The following is a 22,753-nucleotide window of genomic DNA, read 5'->3' as shown; positions in this document are numbered from 1 at the left end:
ATTATGAAACATTATTATTTTCACAGCAGCTTGTCTAGTCTCAGCAACAGCTTGACAACTTAGATATTTTTTTTCTAAGTACTTGTAGTTACCGCTTGTCAAAATTCACACGCATCGCACTTGGCCCAAAAATGTGCAAATTAATTGGATCAGCTAAGTGTAAAGGCTTTCAGTGATTGCTGGCTAACTCTCGCTCTCGCTCTGGCTGCCGATATCATTTTACCATATTGGTGGGAATAATGTTGGCCCAGTGGAACACAATAACGTCGTGTGTGTTAAAAGTTTCGGGCCACATAATCAGAGTCGAACCAAGTCTGGGATTGGGATCATAACCAGTTTTGCTTGATCTTTTTTTGATGTTGATTTATTCACGCAGCTCAATGGCGATCAGTTTCATGTTGGTAACTTGTTCCAGGACATGAGCCATGTTTTGCTGCCGATTGTCACATCACATTAGGCTCACAACAATAACAACACAAAAAAAGTGAGGAGGCTGCTGCTATCAATAACAATATTGGTTTATTTACGATGATTAGAGACGATCTCTTCAGTGTGCTGCAAGTGTGCTCAGGTGTCAGCTGTGTTGCCTAGGAATCTGTGTCTGTCAATTACGAATAACCACAAACACACTATTTTAAATTGTTGCCGTTGCTGGGATTTAATGGTTACATAAGTAAACAATAATTCAGTACAACCCTTAGGAAATTGTTGTACCTGTTATCACACCAGCTCATCAGCAGTCTGATGAACACTATCAATTGCCCTGCACGTGATTTTATTTACCCTCGAGCTTAACATAATCATGCCCGTATTTATTCAATGCATTTACTCTGGTCCAGATCCTGTTTTATTTTGGCCACAATGGATGGGCAGCAAACTCAGTCAGGCATTCGGTATTTTCATTCTGTATTTCTGTATTCAGTTCGCAGTTCTGTGTTCTGAGTTCTGAGTTCTGTTCTTGCTGTGTCGATTGTGTGTTGTGTGTATGGACGAGGCTTCAAAAATCAATGAAATACTTTTCGGGTGGCACTCTTAGGGCTTCACAAGCTTGGCTACACTTTGCTTTTATGTTGGTAGTCAAGTCATTCGACTTGTTAATGTCGCTAGATGTCAGTAAATATCAATATAAGACTCGCATTAAAGATACTCGAAGGGAAAGGGGGAAACAAACAAATCAACCAATGGACAGTTAGTCCAATTATGTTTAACACATTCTGAAGAATTGGAAATTCTCATATTCAAAGTTTACGTATTTAATAAGCAAACTCATAAGCTCGATAGAACAAAGTGTAGCACAAATGATGCTTTAATTTGTTTGTGCAACATATGGAAACGTATCCTATATTCTTAGCAGGACTTTAATTCTGTTTTTTGCGCAGTAGTTTTAAAAATAATTTATATACATAATTCCATAGACAGTATTTGAGGAACAACTGTTCCTTTTGCGGGTTGAAGGTGTCAGTCTTTGCTGCCCACTTCAGAAGTCAGTTGAGTTGGGGAAAAGTATCGATGACCAATTGACAGTCACAGCCGGAGTTACCATTGATGACAGCTGTACGATGTGCCAGGAATGTGGTCGACTCATAGTCGAACTTCTTAATAAAAACCTAAGCCTGCTTATTAAATACGCGAGGGAACATGCGACTTGGGCAATGCGACAATTTAAAACAGGACGAGCTGTGTCGACTCCCCCGAAAAACGAATTGAATTACATTTGGAACTGGGCCTACGAAATATGTTTTTGGATACTACGAAAGCGAGTACACATGAGTGAAGCGCGCCAAATTGAATTTGTAAGACGATACTTTCGAGAACACCACAAGTACTGCAGGAGGAGGCAAGCGGCAAGGGTTCATTGTGACATGTCCCTTATCAATGGGTAGACTTCCTCAACGCACTGTCAGCCACTCACTCGCATAAGCCAATGTACCAATAAAACGCATTCAACTGTCTTCCCGCAGTCTGCTACTGTTTTACTTTGTTGTCTCATTTTTTATGTTATTACAGAATCACTTCCGCAAACAAATGCGTCAAAGATCGGGATATGACAATTTCTCACAGCCCACCAGCGGGGTGGTAAATGCACTGAAGAGGGTGATGATGATGATGACTATTATACATTGCCAATTATCTAAGTGGCCACGTTTCTTTATCTGCGGCTGCAATTTGGCAAACCGCAAATGATTATCCTGTAAGCCTTTGGATAAATATTATATTTCAATTATAGTTGTTAACATATTATTAGCCAGCAATCATTTATCGTTCTCGTCATCACTGGCGCCAGGCCAATGCACTACCGGAACGAGAAGTCACGTGTCAACCAGTCGCCGATAATAATCGGGCTCAAACACAACCGCAGAGGGGTGCCATTGAGAGACAAGAAGATGCGCTCGCAATTTTATCAGATTAAGGACCCTCAGCAGCAGCAACAACGCTCTCAGTGTCCCCTGTGTGCTTACTCGTCCTTTCCATTCAGCGCGTCCTCAACAGGTGACAAATGAACGAACATTGTGTGAGAATCTTTTTTTTCTTTTTTGGCTACCAGTTTGTGATTCTGCTTTTGACCGGGCCATATCAAATTTCCCATTGGCGCTGTGATTTGTCGATTTTATTAATTCTCATGAACTGAAATTGAAACGCCTCCCGTAGGAAATCACGGTCAACCGGTTGATGACTTTTAAACAACGCGCCAACGCAATGCCACCAAGAACTAGTTCTTACTGAAGTCTAGAACGAACAACTATTTTAGCTAAACAGAAATACTAAGCTAAAATACTAGTTACAGCTAGCTAGCGCTGTTATTAACATAAAAACTCTTTTTATAGTAGTAAAATGTTAAATATATGTATTAAATAACAATAAAATATTTATTATTTAATTCAACGAATCAGTTAATTATAATAATAAATAAAAAATAAAAATTAATAAACTTTTCAAAACAATTTTGTTTTAATTTCCTTTACATTTTCAAGGAAAATTTCCAAAAATTACAAAATTCCATTGTATTTTGTCAATTTTAAGAACTATCATCATGTTCTTTGGTACACATTTTTGCGATTTTCACACGTTTCATTCCAAATCTTGTGTTTTTTATTCACTCCTAAAAGTATGCAACAAACTTTTAAAATCACAAAACGCTGCAGTTAAATTGCTATAACAATATTTATACAAAGAAACAACGAAATAAAAATTGTTTACTTTCCTCATGCAAAAATGTTGTACTCCCATTTGCGTTTGAAAAATGTTTTTATACCTGATACCCTGATAGTTTACGCATCGTTTCAATAATTAACCAGGGCGAAAGGCCCATCTGTTATGGATTTCACAATGCTATTGAAGAGTAGTAAGTTCGATCACAGGGACAAAATTACTTACCCATGGAAAGCTTCGACCAAATTATTGCTTCTAATATGCTGAAAATATTTTACATCTCCTCGCATGTGGATTCATTTTGTTATACATACAAATGGATTGAATTTGAACACTCACGACACGTTATGTTCAATGAAAAACCTTCCATCAATGGTTTCAAGTTCTGTCCCCCACAATCCACCGATTTATCTACCGTCTTGAGCAGAAATGCTGCCTCTGAGTTGAAAATAGGTATATAGCTTGTGGCTAAAAGCCGGATTAAACAACTTCCGATACGCACTCCAGTGAGGCTCTGGATGAGACTCAAAGTAATTTCATTTCATTAACAGTCAAAACTAATTCTACCTTTCAAGCTGAATAATCCTGAGCCAGCAGCCTCTTCAACTACCTTATAGAAACTGCCCTTGTTAAAGCAATGCGGAGAATTTAAGATATTTTGTGTTAATTGGGGATCGATAACAATCAAAAATCGCTCGGGAGCAAGTCAAGACAATACGAAACAGCCGTATTTATCCAAATAGTGTTTGAGCACAAGAAGTACATCTAAGACATTTAATACAAAATTACAATATTTAACACCTTCTTTATAGCGGATCTTGTGCACCATGCCAATTAGGGAAGAGCCAACTGGCTCTGGTATTTTGAGCATTCCACAGAAAATAGATCTACAAAACAAATAAAGAAGTACACCATAACTTAATTGTCAGGTATAGTTTAGCTAAGTCTAGAAAGATAGTCAATAAAGCAATGTAGCGACTTTACGCATTCACATGAAGATATGTTTTCTAATTGTAATAATTAATTAAGACCTGTATAATCAAAATCGCTATGTAGTCACTTTACACTCTGAATATCCAAAGACCCTAGTTCCTGCAATATCATTTCATTTTTCTGTCTCAACTTAATGTGCAATATAAATTTCAAAATAGGCAAATTAATTTAATAATCTACCTGAGGATATTGAGTAAATGGTAAGATATTTTAAATACATTTATTTCGTTTTATTTTGTCTTGTTTTTCCAAACTAAACTGTTGTTTGTGTTTCGATTTTTTTATAAACATTTACAAAGAAACATGTCCATACATATAACACTTAAGCGATGAAGCGTAACACTAACAATCCCTTCTTTGAATATCCAGCAAAGGTACGGTCTTAAATTTCAAAGTAAGATCCTCGACAAAATCAAGATCTTCAAATTTATAGCTGGTTGAGAATTTATATGTTCTCAACAATTTCGCCAATATAATTTTGATCGATATTAAAGCATGTCTCCAGCCTGTAAATTGACAAATATTTAAATTAAGTGAATTTAATTTCGTATTGAACTAAAACAAACCTATGCAATTTCGTATTCCCTTAGTGAAGGGTATGAACGAATAGGGATGCTTCTCCTGTAGGTTATGGGGCAGGAAATGTTCGGGATCGAATGTTTCTGCATTTTCTCCCCATATTTTCTTATCCCGATGCAAGTGAAAGATATCGATTGCAATCTGAACTCCTTTTGGAATAAAAATTCCATTCGAAAGACGCACGTCGCGCATGGTCTGTCGTCCAACTATTGGAACTGGTGTCAGAAGTCGCATTGATTCATTAAGAATTAAATCCAAATAAACCAGATTCTTAATATCACTGTAGCTAACATCAAAATCTCCCGACTTGGGAAAAAATGAACAAAGCTCTTCAAAAGCCTTCTCTTGATACTCGGGAAACATGGCAAGCAACATCAGTGTATAGGCCACCGTATTAGCTGTAGTTTCAAATGCGGCAAATACAATCTGAACAGAATGATCTTCCACATTCTGTGTGGTAAAAATTCCACGATTCTTCAAATCAGTTGCTAGGTTTAGAAAATTATTCTTATCTTTCAGTTGTTCAGAAACCTTTGATAATGTTGGTTCAATTAACTGGAAATACCAATAAAAGTTAATTCAGTTGATCTTATATCTTTGTTTGGTCGAACAACCTTGTTAATGAATCCTCTTATCTCCGTTTTGGCTTTAAAGTATTGATCCTCCCGGCCAAATAATTGGCGTAATGTTCTACTAATCAGCCAGGGCGAAAAAAAGATTTCTGTCATGGATTCCTGAAGACTTTTGAAACGTAGGTAAATCATTTCATTATGTCAATATCAAAAGTACTTACTTGGAAATATTTAGTAGTTGGTGGCTTTCAATATTCCCATTTTCGTTCACACCACATCCCATTGTTGTTTCTGTATTGCATTAAATTTATAGGTTTTAATTATGTAATTACAAAAATTCAATACAAAATACTTACGACTTGCCACGTTCAAGGAAAAATTCTGCAGCAATGGTAACAAGTCCTGTTCACCAGAATCCACTAATGGTTCTACCATCTTGAGCAAGGAATTCGCCTCGGCGTTGAAAGTAGGCACCAGGCTAGTCAGAGCATTTAATCCAAACGCGGGATTCAGCATCTTCCGAAGCACACTCCAATGAGGCTCTGGGCAAAACTCAATTATTTTGAGTTAATTTAATTTTCTGTATCAATTTATCAAACCTTTCGCAGTGATTAATCCCAGGCCAGCGACATCGTTAACAACCCTGTAGACGTTAGCCTTGTCAAGGCAATTCTGTGAGTTAAGAATATCCTGTATGAGTTGTGGATCAGTGGTAACAAAAGATGGTATAGGACCCAGCCAAGTTATCAGAAATGAGCCATATCTATCCAAAAAGTTCTTCAATATCTTCAGCACATCTAAGGGATTTCATTTGAAAATCAGAGTTTGTATCATACTTTAAATAATTCTACCAATCACCAACCTTCCCTACGGCGCACCTTGAGCGCTACTCCAATTAAAGGATACCCAATTGGTCCAGGTATTGTAAATATTAAGCTATAAAATCGGCAAAGTGTCCACAGAAAATACAACCACAAAACACAAAATAAAGTGCACCATAACTGCCACGTGAACATAATGGGAAGAATTCTTGATAAATTTGTGATTTCTGAATACCCTGATAAGATTTGACCGTTTTCTTTAATTATTTTAATTCACGTAACGAGCCGAACGTTTTAAATCGCGAATAGAGAATGATTATAAATGTCAATGATCAATATCGTTTTATATACCGAACTCTAACTTATAATCCAAAACAACAATTAAAACAAGTAAGAAAGCTACAGTCGAGTATACTCGACTATGAGATACCCGCTACCCATTTTAAATAAAAGCAATATATTTTGCGGTATTATACTCAAAATATACCGACTCAAAATATACCTAATGTAGTGCAAAAATACTAAAAATATACCAAATGGTATATTTACTATATCGGTATAGTACCGCATTCAAAATATACCATAGACGGCACAATATACCAGATTGTCGGCCAAAGCAACTAAGAGCCCTAGTAAGTAGGCGTTTTTGCCCATACAAAAGTATTTCTTTAATAACTTCGTCAATTTTTAACTGATCGCAAGGAATCATAACTACTATAGTAACTATTGTATATACCAAAATTCGCAACTCTAGCTTTAAAATTACGCTTGTTATTCGATTTTTTTGATTTGTGGGGGCGGAGGTGGGCGTGGTAAAAATTTGAAACAAACTTGATCTGCGTGCAAACATAACAAATGATGTCGAAAAAAATTATAGCTCTATCTTTTAGTCTCTGAGATCCAGTGTTTCATACGGACAGACGGACCGACACACAGACGGACATGACTAGATCGTCTCGGCTGTTGACGCTGATCAAGAATATATATACTTTATAGGGTCGGAGATGCCTCGTTCTACCTGTTATATACATTTCCTGCCCTCCAAGCGCTTAGCCAACTCGCGGGCGAAGTAAATATTGGCAAACTTGGACACATAGTACAAATAGGCAGCGGGGAAAGTGCCAATGGGATTCAGTTTGTTCAAATTGACCGAAGACAGACGATACAGCTCCGAGGCAACGATGACAATGCGAGCCGGAGCGCTCTTTTTCAGCACATCGATGAGCAAGTGGGTCAGCAAGAAGGGACCATAATGATTGGTGGCCATGGTCAATTCCACGCCATCCTCGCTGGTCTGGCCACGGAAGGCCAAAGCCATGCCCGCGTTGTGTATGAGCACATCAATCTTAGGCTCGGTTTTGACAATATCCGCAGCAAATTCGCGCACGGATTTCTGCGAGCCCAAATCCAGTTTCTTGACCAAAATCTTGTTGTTGTTGGTCTCCTTGACGATTTCATCTACGAAATGAGCACACTCAATAAGTGAATAATTTATAAAAGTTATTTAAATAATGCTCACCCTTGACTGCGTTGGCTGTTTCGAGGTTTCTGCATAATGATGCGTGCTCCACGTCCAGCCAGATCCTTGGCTGATTCCTTGCCAATGCCGCTGTTGGCGCCCGTAATAATCACAGTTTTTCCCTCCATTTTTGTCTGCAAATAGAAAATGCATTTGTGTTCATAAGTTTCTCAGTTGGTTGCAAAATTAGGCGTCGTCGTGTTAGAGGGGAGGAGTCGGTAAATATTTACAACCCTAATTAAAAAGTTTACTTAGAGTAATCATTGTAATTTCATTTCATTATCAGTCAAAACTAATTCTACCTTTCCTGAGCCAGCAGCCTCTTCAACAACCTTATAAAAACTGCCCTTGTTAAAGCAATGCGGAGAATTTAAGATATTTTGTGTTAATTGGGGATCGGTAACAATCAAAAATCGCTCGGGAGCAAGTCAAGACAATACGAAACAGCCGTATTTATCCAAATAGTGTTTGAGCACAAGAAGTACATCTAAGACATTTAATACAAAATTACAATATTTAACACCTTCCTTATAGCGGATCTTGTGCACCATGCCAATTAGGGAAGAGCCAACTGGCTCTGGTATTTTGAGCATTCCACAGAAAATAGATCTACAAAACAAATAAAGAAGTACACCATAACTTAATTGTCAGGTATAGTTTAGCTAAGTCTAGAAAGATAGTCAATAAAGCAATGTAGCGACTTTACGCATTCACATGAAGATATATTTTCTAATTGTAATAATTAATTAAGACCTGTATAATCAAAATCGCTATATAGTCACTTTACACTCTGAATACCCAAAGACCCAAGTTCCTGCAATATCATTTATTTTTATACCCGCTACCCATAGGGTAGAAGGGTATTATAACTTTGTGCCGACAGGAAATGTATGTAACAGGTAGAAGGAGGCATCTCTGACCCTATAAAGTATATATATTCTTGATCAGCGTCAACAGCCGAGACGATCTAGCCATGTCCGTCTGTCCGTCTGTGTGTCTGTCCGTCTGTCCGTATGAACACCTAGATCTCAGAGACTATAAGAGATAGAGCTATAATTTTTTTTTCAAATTTTTGCCACGCCCACTTCCGCCCCCGCAAATCAAAAAAATCGAGTAACAAGCGTAATTTTAAAGCTAGAGTTGCAAATTTTGGTATATACAATAATTACTATAGTAGTTATGATTCCTGAAAATTTGGTTGCGATCAGATAAAAATTGTCGAAGTTATTAAAGAAATACTTTTGTATGGGCAAAAACGCCTATTTACTAGGGGTCTTAGTTGCTTTGGCTGACAATCTGGTATATTGAGCCGTATATGGTATATTTTGAATGCGGTACTATATCGATATACCACATATACCATTTGGTATATTTTTGGTATTTCTGCAGTATATTTGGTATATTTTGAGAATAATACCGCAAAATATATTGCTTTTATTCAAAATGGGTAGCGGGTATCTCACAGTCGAGTACACTCGACTGTAGCTTTCTTACTTGTTCTGTCTCAGCTTAATGTGCAATATAAATTTAAAAACAAGTAAGAAAGTTACAGTCGAGTGTGCTCGACTGTGAGATACCCGCTACCCATTTTAAATAAAGGCAAAATATTGCGGTATCATTTTCAAAATATACCGAAAATACTAAAAAAAATACTAAAAATATACCAAATGGTATATGTGGTATATCGATATAGTACCGCATTCAAAATATACCATACACGGCACAATGTACCAGATTGTCGGCCAAAGCAACTAAGAGCCCTAGTAAGTAGGCGTTTTTGCCCATACAAAAGTATTTCTTTAATAACTTCGTCAATTTTTAACTGATCGCAAGGAATCATAACTACTATAGTTATTATTATATATACCAAAATTCGCAACTCTAGCTTTAAAATTACGCTTGTTATTCGATTTTTTTGATTTGCGGGGGCGGAAGTGGGCGTGGCAAAAATTTGAAACAAACTTGATCTGCGTGCAAACATAACAAATGCTGTCGAAAAAAAATTATAGCTCTATCTCTTATAGTCTCTGAGATCCAGTGTTTCATACGGACGGACGGACAGACGGACAGACGGACAGACGGACAGACACACAGACGGACAGACGGACAGACGGACATGGCTATATCGACTTGGCTGTTGACGCTGATCAAGAATATATATACTTTATAGGGTCGGAGATGCCTCCTTCTACCTGTTACATACATTTCCTGCCGGCACAAAGTTATAATACCCTTCTACCCTATGGGTAGCGGGTATAATAAGCAAATTAATTTAATAATCTACCTGAGGATATTGAGTAAATGGTAAGATATTTTAAATGCATTTATTTCGGTTTATTTTGTCTTGTTTTTCCAAACTAAACTGTTGTTTGTGTTTCGATTTTTTTGTAAACATTTACAGAGAAACATGTCCATACATATAACACTTAAGCGATGAAGCGTAACACTAACAATCTCTTCTTTGAATATCCAGCAAAGGTACGGTCTTAAATTTCAAAGTAAGATCCTCAACAAAATCAAGATCTTCAAATTTATAGCTGGTTGAGAATTTATATGTTCTCAACAATTTCGCCAATATAATTTTGATCGATATTAAAGCATGTCTCCAGCCTGTAAATTGACAAATATTTAAATTAAGTGAATTTCATTTCGTATTGAACTAAAACAAACCTATGCAATTGCGTATTCCCTTAGTGAAGGGTATGAACGAATAGGGATGCTTCTCCTGTAGGTTATGGGGCAGGAAATGTTCGGGATCGAATGTTTCTGCATTTTCTCCCCATATTTTCTTATCCCGATGCAAGTGAAAGATATCGATTGCAATCTGAACTCCTTTTGGAATAAAAATTCCATTCGAAAGGCGCACGTCGCGCATGGTCTGTCGTGCAACTATTGGAACTGGTGTCAGAAGTCGCATTGATTCATTAAGAATTAAATCCAAATAAACCAGATTCTTAATATCACTGTAGCTAACATCAAAATCTCCCGACTTGGGAAAAAATGAACAAAGCTCTTCAAAAGCCTTCTCTTGATACTCGGGAAACATGGCAAGCAACATCAGTGTATAGGCCACCGTATTAGCTGTAGTTTCAAATGCGGCAAATACAATCTGAACAGAATGATCTTCCACATTCTGTGTGGTAAAAATTCCACGATTCTTCAAATCAGTTGCTAGGTTTAGAAAATTATTCTTATCTTTTAGTTGTTCAGAAACCTTTGATAATGTTGGTTCAATTAACTGGAAATACCAATAAAAGTTAATTCAGTTGATCTTATATCTTTGTTTGGTCAAACAACCTTGTTAATGAATCTTCTTATCTCCGTTTTGGCTTTAAAGTATTGATCCTCCCGGCCAAATAATTGGCGTAATGTTCTACTAATCAGCCAGGGCGAAAAAAAGATTTCTGTCATAGATTCCTGAAGACTTTGGAAACGTAGGTAAATCATTTCATTATGTCAATATCAAAAGTACAATACTTACTTGGAAATATTTAGTAGTTGGTGGCTTTCAATATTCCCATTTTCGTTCACACCACATCCCATTGTTGTTTCTGTATTTTATTAAATTTATAGGTTTTAATTATGTAATTATAAAAATTCAATACAAAATACTTACGACTTGCCACGTTCAAGGAAAAATTCTGCAGCAATGGTAACAAGTCCTGTTCACCAGAATCCACTAATGGTTCTACCATCTTGAGCAAGGAATTCGCCTCGGCGTTGAAAGTAGGCACCAGGCTAGTCAGAGCATTTAATCCAAACGCGGGATTCAGCATCTTCCGAAGCACACTCCAATGAGGCTCTGGGCAAAACTCAATTATTTTGAGTTAATTTAATTTTCTGTATCAATTTATCAAACCTTTCGCAGTGATTAATCCCAGGCCAGCGACATCGTTAACAACCCTGTAGACGTTAGCCTTGTCAAGGCAATTCTGTGAGTTAAGAATATCCTGTATGAGTTGTGGATCAGTGGCAACAAAAAATGGCATAGGACCCAGCCAAATTATCAGAAATGATCCATATTTATCCAAAAAGTTCTTAAATGTCTTCAGCACATCTAAAGCATTTCATTTTAAAATCAGAGTTTTTATCACACTTTAAATAATGCTACCAACCTTCCCTACGGCGCAGCTTATGCGCTATTCCAATTAAAGGATAACCAATTGGTCCAGGTATTGTAAATATTAAGTTATAGAATCGGCGACGTGTCCACAGAAAATACACCCACAAACACACAATAAAGTACACCATAACTGCCACGTGAACATAGTAGGAAGAATTCTTGATAAATTTGTGATTACTGAATATCCTGATAAGATTTGACCGTTTTCTCTAATTATTTTAATTCAAGTAACGAACTGAACGTTTTAAATCGTGAATAGAGAATGATTATAAATGTTACTGATCAGTATCGTTTTATATACCGTACCCTGACTTATAATCCAAAACAATTAAAAAATACTCGGAAACTAGTGTCATGACTAGTAATAAGTATAAAAGTAATTGATATAAATACTATAAAAAAAATACAAAATAAATTTAAAGGGTATTATAACTTTGTACCGGCAGGAAATCTATCTCAGTCCCTATAAAGTATATACATATATTCTTGATCATCGTCAACAGCCGAGACGATCTAGCCGTGACCGTCTGTCCGTATGAAACACTGGATCTCAGAGACTATAAGAGAATTTTGGTAACAAAAACAACTATTGTAGTTGTGATTTCTGAAAATTTGGTTACGATCAGATACAAATTGTGGAAATTAGTAAAGAAATACTTTTGTATGAGCAAAAACGCCTAGAGGTCTTAGTTGCTTTGGCTGACTATCTGGTATATGGCGCCGTCTACTATATCGATATACCAAATATATAATTTGGTATTTACATTATTTTTGTATTTTTGTTATATTTTGAGAAAAATACCGCAATATTTTGCTTTTATTCAAAATAGATAGCGGGTATGTCACAGTCGAGCAAACTCGTCTGTAACTTTCTTACTTGCTATAATTGTTTTAAATTAATATGCACAACTGATTTCTTACTGAGTGTTTTATTTACGTGAAAACTTAAGACATAAGGTATACTCCCCCCCAGATTATGGATAATTTGAAAAATATTTGAGTGAGCAGTTTAAAAGACGCATTAATAGTTAAACCTATTAGATTTTAGGCTCTTGGGGCGTGAGCTTGACAATCTTAACGGACTCCTCCCACAGCTTGAGACCCTTTTCCTCATCGAGAGCAGCGGCATTCAAAGTGGCCTCTTTGCAGTCCATGAAATACTTGCCAGACACGTTGGCCACTTCATCCGACGTCGCCAAATAAATGGTTGTCTGTGCACCAGCTTTGGTTGTCTTGAAGAAACCCTTTGTTATGGCCATCATGGGCAAGTTGAGGGGGAAGGGCACATTGCGCCAGATGCCAGAGTCAATCATACCCGGATGCAAGAAGTTAACCGTCACATTGGTGCCCTCCAAGCGCTTAGCCAACTCGCGGGCGAAGTAAATATTGGCAAACTTGGAAACATAGTACAAATAGGCAGCGGGGAAAGTGCCAATGGGATTCAGTTTGTTCAAATTGACCGAAGACAGACGATACAGCTCCGAGGCAACGATGACAATGCGAGCCGGAGCGCTCTTTTTCAGCACATCGATGAGCAAGTGGGTCAGCAAGAAGGGACCATAATGATTGGTGGCCATGGTCAATTCCACGCCATCCTCGCTGGTCTGGCCACGGAAGGCCAAAGCCATGCCCGCGTTGTGTATGAGCACATCAATCTTAGGCTCGGTTTTGACAATATCCGCAGCAAATTCGCGCACGGATTTCTGCGAGCCCAAATCCAGTTTCTTGACCAAAATCTTGTTGTTGTTGGTCTCCTTGACGATTTCATCTACGAAATGAGCACACTCAATAAGTGAATAATTTATAAAAGTTATTTAAATAATGCTCACCCTTGACTGCGTTGGCTGTTTCGAGGTTTCTGCAAGCCATAATGATGCGTGCTCCACGTCCAGCCAGATCCTTGGCTGTTTCCTTGCCAATGCCGCTGTTGGCGCCCGTAATAATCACAGTTTTTCCCTCCATTTTTGTCTGCAAATAGAAAATGCATTTGTGTTCATAAGTTTCTCAGTTGGTTGCAAAATTAGGCGTCGTCGTGTTAGAGGGGAGGAGTCGGTAAATATTTATAACCCTAATTAAAAAGTTTACTTAGAGTAATCATTGCTTTCGACTTGGCTCGCATAAAACTGGTATGCATTTTTAGTTGCTTTGTTCGCATTTTTTATTGTTATTAGTTTTAATCTCTCTCGCTGATGATCACTTTCGTAGCCTCGACCCCGTGGAAGCATTGAAAGTGTCGCCCATAAACCTATGGGCTATGTTGTTTTGTGTTGCTTCTAATTCAAAGGTAAGCGATCTTCGTAACCATATCTGCTGTTAGCAATTGTGACGTACAGCTTTCCAGCCAGCTATAAAGAGCTAATTAACTGAACACGTCACGGCCCAGGCACCAAAAAAAAGACAATAAGTAATGCATACTCTACAGTCTACAATCGTGTTTTGGAGCACAGGAAGTGGGAGAATATTTTGGGATGTGTGGGTCAGGTTTACCTCAGTGAAGCAACGGCCTGCAGTAATACGTAAATAGAATCGAATGCTCAGCAAGGTGGCTGCAAAAGCCGCTGTGAGTGTAATTATGAAGATGTCACGCACATAATGCTCACTTGGCAACCAGGCCAAGACGAAACCCATCCTATAAATAATATTATGTATGTAAAATGTGTATGTGAGAATTGATGGCAATATGCAAAACAGTTTATATAATACATACAAGAAGAAATAATAAAAAAAACTACAACAATAGCTGCGATTGACTGAAACCAAAACAAGTTTTGGGCCGCTTTAATTTCGTTGGTCAGTTGAAATCTGTTATCCGAAATGAGTTTCCAATATGTGCAGACGATGTAAACGCAATCATTAAATTTCAAAATTTAACATCAAAACGAAATTTACACTTTCACTTTTCATATGTGCGCAAGACTGATAAATAATTATGAAACCAATTTTTAAAACCAAACGCAGTCGCATTTGCTGTGGCCAAAAGCAAAGTTCATTGCCAGGTAAACGAAAGAAAGCCAGAAATAATATGTTGTCTTAATGTTGACTTTAGCTTCTTCTTGCTCTTGTTGTTGTTGTTGCTGTCGCGTCGTGTTGGTTTGTTGCCAGTTTTTACTGTCCACGTCACTAAAAAAATTTTGTCTGCTCTGAGACTGAGACTGAAACTGAGTGCTGGTTACGCTTCTACGCCTCGCCCTGAATGCAACTTCTTCAGTTCTTTTGGTTTTTCCATCTACAACTGACCCGTTTTTCTTTCGTTCTTTCGCTAATCATTCTGCTGAGTCAGTCTGGCAATTATTGCAAATTTATCGCAAGGTACTCACCTGTTGAAAATTCTTAACGTTTTGATTCTGTTTGTATTATGATTGTGTACTTTGAACTATCTGGCTGGAAGAAACGACTCGGAAGACTCAACCACAACCTTCGCCTTGAACGCTTGCTCAGAGACTGGCTTGAAAACGTCTCGCGATCGCTAAGCTACTGCTCATGGTTTTACTATACTATACACATTGTTATTGTAAATAGCCGCAAAATAGTTGTTGGTGTTGTTGTATAGGTAGCAGTCTTGGCTTGGCCGGCGGAACAAGTTGAAGCTTCTGCTTGCATCTTTTTCTCTGGTCTTCCGCTAGTTTTAAGAGAAAGAGATAAGAGAAAAGACTTTGAGTTTTAAGAGCTGAGCTTGTTTTCCGAAGAGTTGAAGAAATCTTAAAAAATCTGAGCAGACGTAAATAATATGTTTGTAGTTATTAATACTATTTTATGCGGTAAACAAAGTTTAGAGAGAAAGATTTGGAAAATTAAGAGTGCTTAAATTAAAAAATAATAAAAATAATAAAACACAACAAATTCCATAATTATGATTGTCGACAAGATAATTAATAAAAGCTTTATTTATTATAAAAAATGTCGGAGCGTGGAAAACTATTAGTGACGTTGTATTCGTATTAATCTATTAATTAATAGAGCAAGCACGTTATATAATTATTTTCCGATTTATATGATAAGTTTAATGGATTTTATTGTACATAAATATGGTACATATTTACATCGTGTGTCTGATGAACACAATCTACTTATTACTACAATTAAAAGTGAAAAGACTTTGCTATAGTTATACTTCCTATCTATATGGCATTTTGGCCTTCTTTGCGGGATTTTTCAGCATCTGTCTCCAAGTGTTTGGTCAAAGTGTTGTACCATTCGTTGACGTGTCTCGAGATGATGCTCATGAACTTAGACACCTTGGTCTTCACTGTTTTCACAATGCTGTCCGACAGAGACACCTTACGACATGTTGGTGGTGATCTTTTGCTGCTGATCTTCATCACCTCGGATTCGGAATCCGAGTCGATGGGTTTTGTTGAGGGTTTCACTGTTGGCAAATCGACTTTGTACTCGTAGAACGAATATCGACCCAGAGGCAAAAACTCTTTTTGATCCTCCTTGTCGATGGCATTGGACCGCAGTCCTTCATCAGCATAGTTGAAGGGCAGATCACGACGTCGGCGCAGCGCTGGCAAATCCCACCAGGAAGTGATGCCTTCGTCCTGAATTGGCTTAGATAGTCGCTTGGGTGCCGGAATCGGGGCTCGCCGCTTGGCACCAAAGTAATCTTCTTCGAGGTCATCGCTTTGCAGCTGTTTAGGAGACACGCGAGGCTTAAGATGTACTTCCTGTGAATGCTCCTCGGGCACCGGCAGCTCCTGTTCATGATCGTTGATATGACTGAGGAAATGCTTGCCTAGTTCGCGCTGCGCTTGCAGAAAGTCTGTTGCCGCATGAGCTCCTTTGGTTGAACGCTTCTTGTTGCCTTCGGCTTTGACGGGTTCCACATCTGATTCCACTTCGGCCTCGGTATCTGCCTCTAGTTTTTCATGCGATTTGCTCTTGCTCTTACTAATGGATCCCTTGGTGGAGAATGGTTCGGGAAATAACAGCGAGTTGAGTGTAGCACCGAGATTAAGCCGTTTAGTGTGCTTAGGCACGGGTGCCGGTAATGCTTCAAAGAACTCCGTGGGCAGTAGACGCAGCTTACTGCGCTCCTGCTCCTTGGGCGCATCCTGCACATCTTCCACGCTTTCCTCCTGCGAACGTTGCACAATTTTCAGTGGTTTCCTGACAATGGGTCGACGTTTCTTCACAAAAGCAACTGGCTCTGCTTCCGGTTGCATCTCACTCTCTTCGCCATCGGGAGTTTCAATGTGCTTGAGATGCACATCGCCTTCGGGCAGCCGAGAATATGGCGGCGGCTCCGGTTGCTCTCCGAGTTTCTTAAAGAACTCCTCCTCATCGAACTCAGCCAGATCGAAAAGCGGTTTAATCTTTCGCTCCGGTTTGCGTATCTCGGTTATCTTCTTGGTCAGCGTCGTCTTCTTGCCCTGCCTGTTGTAGAAGTAGGGACCACTATAATCTCCCGGACTACGTCGGCTGCGTCGCTGTCGTTGCGCCACGTTTCTGCTCTGTTCTGTGACTTGCCTCAGCCAGGTCATGGCTTCAAATGGACGTACCGACTGCGATCTGGTTTTGGATTTACTGCTGTTCTTGGTTGCTGTTTGTCGCTTTACGTTCGCCACCTGCGTTGTCTTCTCCTGCGGTCGATTAAATGGCTGCAGCAACTTACCGAGAAGCGTGCTAGTTGATGCCGCCGTCTCCTGATTGTCGAGTACAAAACGTCGCTGGCGATTGATTGTGCTCTGTATCGATCCCCGCGCCACTGCCGTTTCCTCAATAAGACGCTGCAGCAGCCGGTCAGCAGAGCTGTAACCACTGGAACGACGACTCTCCGCTGAGCTCTCTCCTTTAATGTCATCCGTCTCCATTTCGGTGAACTGGCAATGTTCCAGATTGACGCTTGGCAGTACCCAGAAGCCCACAGACATGCTGGGCGTGATTAGCTGCAACGCTTTGCTCGCATCTTTGGGCTTAACCAACGGACGCAGCATTGTGTGATTAAGTGAGAGTTTCTGGTTGTTCAGACGTACACGACCATCGTCGGCAGTTAGCACATATTCCCAAATCTCGCTGCTGGAGAGACGACTTAAGCTGCGCACCGTAATCGTTGTGGGCTGTTCCTCAGTGTTGACCACCATGAATGCCAATCCTCCAGACACAGCATTCGCGCAATGCGTATACAGTTTATTGCTAGGCGCAAACACATTGAGCGGACGCGCCGGAAACACTCTAGAACCCATAACCTTCTTAAAGAGCGCCGTCACGTAGTAGCTAAAGTTGGGACGCTCAAAGTCCTGCAGTGACATGCGCTTGAAGATTACATCGAACCCGCTGCTCGCTGCGTCGCCTAACGTCTGTGCCCAGCGCAACGCATCTGTGGTCTCATCACCCATCAATCGCTTGCTAATCGACTGCGAAGACGAACGTTCCTCGGGAAGCGTCAGCCACAAAGGCACTCGTTGTTGTTGCAGCGTCTTCAAAGCCGGATCGCTGTCGTATATGTAGCTGCCAAAGCTGGTGACAGGCAGCATGTTGGCGGGTCTATAAAAAGTAGCAATTAACTACAGTCGAAGGCTTTACGGAGTATTACTCACTGCGTCCAGCCAAAGGCGGCATTCAAGTCCTTAGACATGTCAACATATTTGCGCGTCTCCTCTGCGCTGCTGCCAGCCGAGATGTCCGCACCCATCACCAGCCAGCTGTCCACATAGGGACTGAATGTGTCCGTCATCAGCTTCAGCGTGCTCAGCTCCTGCACATAATCCTTGGCTCTCGATGTGCCAAAGTCAGTGCCCAGTTGCCAGATGCAGTCGGTTATACCCACCATATAAGAGGTGTTGAGTATCTTCAGCGTATGCATGGAATCCCATTCATCTGGTGCATAGGGCACGGGAATAATCATGGTCCAGTTGACAGCGCTGAAGGAGTGTTTGAGCATGAGCCAGTAATGAAGTTATATCCCTACTCAGTTGTACTGCTGTTGCTATGCATTTTTAATTACCAACTTTTGTAGAAACCTAGACTATTGTGTATTCTAAAATTCAATACTCTAGCTTAACAACCAATTCGTTTCTATTTCTATTGCAAACCATGACAGTGAGCGTGCCTAAATTCTTATACAAAATAGATAAGCATCAGTAAAACAATTTTTTGCTCAAATTTGATGGCTATTAGTCTTTGAGCTAAAATTTATCAAAGTCGCAGACAGACAAAAAGTCAGGAATACCTCTTATTAACTTTCAGCAAACTCCTCTTTAAATCGTTATAGAAAACATTCTCAAAATCCATTTCCTACGCCATGCTTACCGCGTCCAACGATTGAAGCCCTTCCAGATGATCTTGGTGGGATTGCGCAGACGCGTTGGCGCATTGGTAGCAAAATAGAAATCGCCAGTGAACTTGACATAGGCATCTCCTAGCAGAGCTGCCATGCTGGTCACTGCCTTGCGATTCTTGCCATCCAGCGCATCGTACATATCCTCGGGCTTGACCGCGAAGCTGACAAACTTCTCGCTGACATCGTTGTAGGGACGATTGACGTGGAGCTGCACCAATGTATCCGTCTGGGCAGAAGCCAGCAATGCCAGCAGTAATAATATAAACAACATTTCACTTTTGGTATCGATAGTGAGGGTGACTTGACCAGAACGCGTTAGCTTCACAACTGCTGAACGTTGGCGTTTGAAGCCAATTTAATAAGCTAAGTAGTATGCGCTTGCTCTTGTCATTCGAGTTTTAAATTCCACAATGGATGAGTTCTACAGAAAATTGTGCTGCAATTGGCAAGAATTTTTCGCTGAGCGCTGCCCTCAATGCGAATGTGACCTTTAATAATGCTCACGTCCGCAAATGTGGGTCAACTTCAAAGACCAACGCAATGCAGTAAATCACCCGCAAAAATACATTTTTTATGGTATGCTTTATTTATTAATGGATTTTGTAACCCACACGCAAAAAGTGACCTAATCCTCTTCTTCAGCGGTCAGCATGGCATTGAAATCCAATGGCTGGAATTCGTAGCCAGTACCCGTGTAGAATTTGCTCATGAACTCCACCCAATGCAAACGCAGCGTATGCAAGAAGGCGGACAAGCCCTCCATCATCACCATGATGGCAATGGTGAAGAACACCCAAACGGCAAAGATGAGGAAGACAGCAATGACGCCGATGTAGCCGCTCATTTGCAAAGCCTCCGACAACACCATAGTCCACAGCACCTCAGACAGTTCTGCAATCAAATGAAAGTTAAAGAAAAGTCTAGACTAGATTTAGCTAACTAACCAGCGTGAGCCAGGGACAAAGCCCAGAGACGCAGATACGAGGCAGTGTGGGAAATGGTACTCAGAATGTACTCGACGGTGTGAATGGCCTGATGAATCCAAATTTCACTCATAGGCTCCTCCTCCTCCTCTTCCTCTTCGCTTAACGGCGCCTTCTTATGGGAGTCACCCAACTCAGTGATGATGACCTCCTTGCCGGTTATTTCAATGGTCTCCATGATGGTATCAAAGTTCTGCTCGACCTTACCTTTCTGTTAATGGAAATTGTTAATAACATATTTTACATAATTAGGTAAGAATATTTTCAGATCTCAGTCTAATTGCAGTCTAAAAATCTGTGTTGTGTTTAATTTGCAGCCTCCTTACCGTTAAGGCTATCAGTTGAATCAGTCAATCCGTCAGGATAAAGAAATAAAAGTATATTGCCAACTCACCCTGTATTTGCGCTGGCAAGTGATCCACAGGGGCATGCCCAGCAGAATCCAGGGAATACAGATGACGGCCACCACCAAGAGAATCGTCTCAAGCTGCCGTTGAATGGGGAACATGCCAGCCGCGCAGCCACCCGTTGCCGTCTCCGTTTTTAACAAGATCATGTCGATGAACATAATGAGCACCGATGGCGCACAACTGGGAGAATCGGCCACATTTGTGGCATGCGCCGTGTACTGTATCCACTTATAGAACATCATGAACACCATGTAGCCGAAGAGCAGCAACAGGAACAGCACTTGGGGCACAAACTGCAGAAAGATGTACGCATATTTCTTCGTGTAGACAAAGTTCTCCACCGACAGACAGACACCAAAGATCATGTGCAGCACACCAAATATGATGGATAACTTCATCTTGTAGGTGTTTAGGAAAATGATCTTATTGGTTGCCGACTGCCAAATGGGATCAATGCCCATCGGGTAAGTGCCGCGTTGATCTGTCGAGGGGTTCAGCTGCAATGAAGGATTCGTGAGCACCGTGGTGCGATTATATTGCAGTGCCCAGTGCGAGCCGAAGACATTGAATGATTTGGAGAAGCAATCGTTGTAGATGAATCCTGTGTACATGGCAAACATGCCCATCAACAAGATAATGTAGCGACCGCCGAACAAAATCTTCCAAATTTCTCCAGCGCGTGTCTTGCTAAGCTTCTTCTCACCCAGCACCATCCATAATCCGAGCAGGAAGACCAAAAATCCGTGGCCCATGTCACCAAACATGACGGCAAACAAAAAGGGAAACGATATGCAAGTGTAAAGTCCAGGATTCACCTCACGATAGCTGGCAATGCCATAAGCATCGATCAGCACTTGGAAGCCATAGGTAAACTTGTTGGTCCTAAAGTATGTGGGCGGCTCCTTCTTCGTTTCCAATATGTTGAAGATGGTGGGTATAGTGCTGCCCAGGGCAATCGATGCCTCAGCCAGCACTGTTTCCACTTCCTCGAGTTCACGCGTTGGCACCCAGCACTCACCAATCAAGCACTTGCTGCCCAAATCCACGTTGAACATGTTCAAGGTGTGATAGATGGCCTTCATCTTCTTTACCATGGCCGTCCAGTTGGGGATCTGCTTCATGATGGCCTTTAACACACACGAGCGATGATCACCCGTCTGATTGATGATAATTTGCAGATCCTCGAGGCGAGTGTGCACACTCTTAATCATATCCATGCGTTCCTCATGTGAACTGGGACACGGATACATGGAGGCATGGAAACCGGTGCAGACTTTGCGTATGCGACCCTGCAGCTGATCGCCCTGGAAGAATACCACAAAGATGCTCTTGTAGATCAATTCCCCGGTGCGCGGATCCTTCAGCGGTGTCTCCAAGTCGCAGCTGCGCACCAGGACATTGCCACGCGAGATGCGCCACAACATGCGTTCAAAGGCGTACTACAAACAGCATACAAAATTATCAAGAGTTCTAGAAACATATCTTGCTGTGGAGAACGCACCTGACGGTCACGACGAATGACACCGGCTATGAAGCCCAAGCTGCCGTCGCATTGCTCCGGATCACGATGAGTGCCACGCTTGTTGGTATCGAAATTGTGTGACTCCTGTGAGGAGAAGAACTGCTCGCTCTTCTCCAACACTTGAATCATTTCAGACAACTCCAGATAATTGGTCTTCAAGCGCACGTTGTTGGCCGCCAGCTCAATGATCTCCGTCTCCGTCTTTTCCAGCAGCAGCTCCAGTTCGATTATGTCCTTGGGCTTGGGTGCTGGCGGAAAGTCCTCTACCAAATCCACCACCTTGAAGCCATCCTTGTTCAGTTCCGATGTTGCGTAACGTATTTTTCGCTCCAGCTCATCGCAACGACGCACTTCATTGACGAACTTGCGCTGCAACGCGGTGACACCTTCGTTCATCTTGAAGGATTTACATAAGGATATTAAAAGTGTTCCATTTCTAATCTTTCTCCCGCTGTTAACTTACATCACGAAACTGCACGCAGCCCATTTCACCTAACTGTGAAATCGTTTCATAGGCCGCCTCTGGCTGTAGAAACATTTGCGCCAAGGACATTTCCTCGCTGCGGAAAATATTGTTTTGTGGCCCGGAGCCACAGGCAAAGTCTTTCAGTTTGCTGCACCACATTTTTAATTTTTTCTCCAGTCAGACCTGCGCGCAATCTGATGACGCCAGGAGAACTGATCGAGGTGGTCAAGTGACATTTACAATGAAACCTTTGGTTTTCTGACAACTTTCCAGGTCATAACTTTCCAGGCTTATCTGTTGATGGGCACATGCTCTGGATAAACTAGCCAACAG

The 22,753-nt window shown here is 40.6% G+C and overlaps 4 protein-coding genes and 2 pseudogenes across 9 annotated transcripts; all 6 read right to left on the bottom strand.

Annotated features, from left to right (window-relative positions):
* Window positions 1-4,313: 4,313 nt before the first annotated feature.
* On the bottom strand, window positions 4,314-11,167 carry LOC117573460 (probable cytochrome P450 313a4). 4 transcript variants are annotated; one of them, XM_034256682.2, is made up of 7 exons: window positions 6,157-6,435; window positions 5,894-6,091; window positions 5,651-5,836; window positions 5,516-5,585; window positions 5,337-5,463; window positions 4,710-5,277; window positions 4,315-4,649 (listed from the first exon to the last, which is right to left on the bottom strand). In XM_034256682.2, exons 1-7 carry the CDS (start codon window positions 6,308-6,310, stop codon window positions 4,486-4,488), a joined length of 1,467 nt encoding a protein of 488 aa, XP_034112573.2. In that variant the 5' UTR covers window positions 6,311-6,435; the 3' UTR covers window positions 4,315-4,485. The 4 variants fall into 4 exon arrangements, with proteins under 4 accessions (XP_051862891.1, XP_034112573.2, XP_051862890.1 ...); XM_052006932.1 differs by lacking the exons at window positions 4,315-4,649; window positions 4,710-5,277 and having other exon boundaries at window positions 5,366-5,456; window positions 6,157-6,439; XM_052006931.1 differs by lacking the exons at window positions 5,516-5,585; window positions 5,651-5,836; window positions 5,894-6,091; window positions 6,157-6,435 and adding an exon at window positions 11,116-11,167 and having other exon boundaries at window positions 4,314-4,649; window positions 5,337-5,456.
* LOC117573459 (retinol dehydrogenase 11-like) lies at window positions 7,137-15,178 on the bottom strand (annotated as a pseudogene).
* Window positions 10,025-12,262, bottom strand: LOC117573455 (probable cytochrome P450 313a4; annotated as a pseudogene).
* On the bottom strand, window positions 12,671-15,188 carry LOC117575468 (retinol dehydrogenase 14). 3 transcript variants are annotated; one of them, XM_034259683.2, is made up of 4 exons: window positions 15,075-15,171; window positions 14,245-14,386; window positions 13,587-13,725; window positions 12,671-13,525 (listed from the first exon to the last, which is right to left on the bottom strand). In XM_034259683.2, exons 2-4 carry the CDS (start codon window positions 14,383-14,385, stop codon window positions 12,795-12,797), a joined length of 1,011 nt encoding a protein of 336 aa, XP_034115574.1. In that variant the 5' UTR covers window position 14,386; window positions 15,075-15,171; the 3' UTR covers window positions 12,671-12,794. The 3 variants fall into 3 exon arrangements, with proteins under 3 accessions (XP_034115574.1, XP_034115577.1, XP_051862894.1); XM_034259686.2 differs by lacking the exon at window positions 14,245-14,386 and having other exon boundaries at window positions 15,075-15,188; XM_052006934.1 differs by lacking the exon at window positions 14,245-14,386 and having other exon boundaries at window positions 15,093-15,188.
* Window positions 15,189-15,640: 452 nt separating this feature from the next.
* LOC117575467 (uncharacterized) lies at window positions 15,641-19,406 on the bottom strand. Its single transcript, XM_034259682.2, has 3 exons — window positions 19,009-19,406; window positions 18,297-18,620; window positions 15,641-18,243 (listed from the first exon to the last, which is right to left on the bottom strand). Exons 1-3 carry the CDS (start codon window positions 19,308-19,310, stop codon window positions 15,876-15,878), a joined length of 2,994 nt encoding a protein of 997 aa, XP_034115573.2. The 5' UTR covers window positions 19,311-19,406; the 3' UTR covers window positions 15,641-15,875.
* Window positions 19,407-19,606: 200 nt separating this feature from the next.
* LOC117576270 (V-type proton ATPase 116 kDa subunit a 1) lies at window positions 19,607-22,642 on the bottom strand. Its single transcript, XM_034260915.2, has 5 exons — window positions 22,418-22,642; window positions 21,934-22,350; window positions 20,417-21,871; window positions 19,984-20,233; window positions 19,607-19,930 (listed from the first exon to the last, which is right to left on the bottom strand). The coding sequence occupies exons 1-5, from the start codon at window positions 22,577-22,579 to the stop codon at window positions 19,665-19,667; spliced, it is 2,550 nt and encodes an 849-aa protein (XP_034116806.1). The 5' UTR covers window positions 22,580-22,642; the 3' UTR covers window positions 19,607-19,664.
* Between the last annotated feature and the right edge of the window lie 111 nt (window positions 22,643-22,753).

Source organism: Drosophila albomicans, chromosome 2R (assembly GCF_009650485.2).
Source record: "Drosophila albomicans strain 15112-1751.03 chromosome 2R, ASM965048v2, whole genome shotgun sequence".
Lineage (NCBI taxonomy): Eukaryota > Metazoa > Arthropoda > Insecta > Diptera > Drosophilidae > Drosophila > Drosophila albomicans.
Note: the sequence above shows the minus strand (reverse complement) of the source record. Positions and strands in the feature narration are given on the sequence as shown.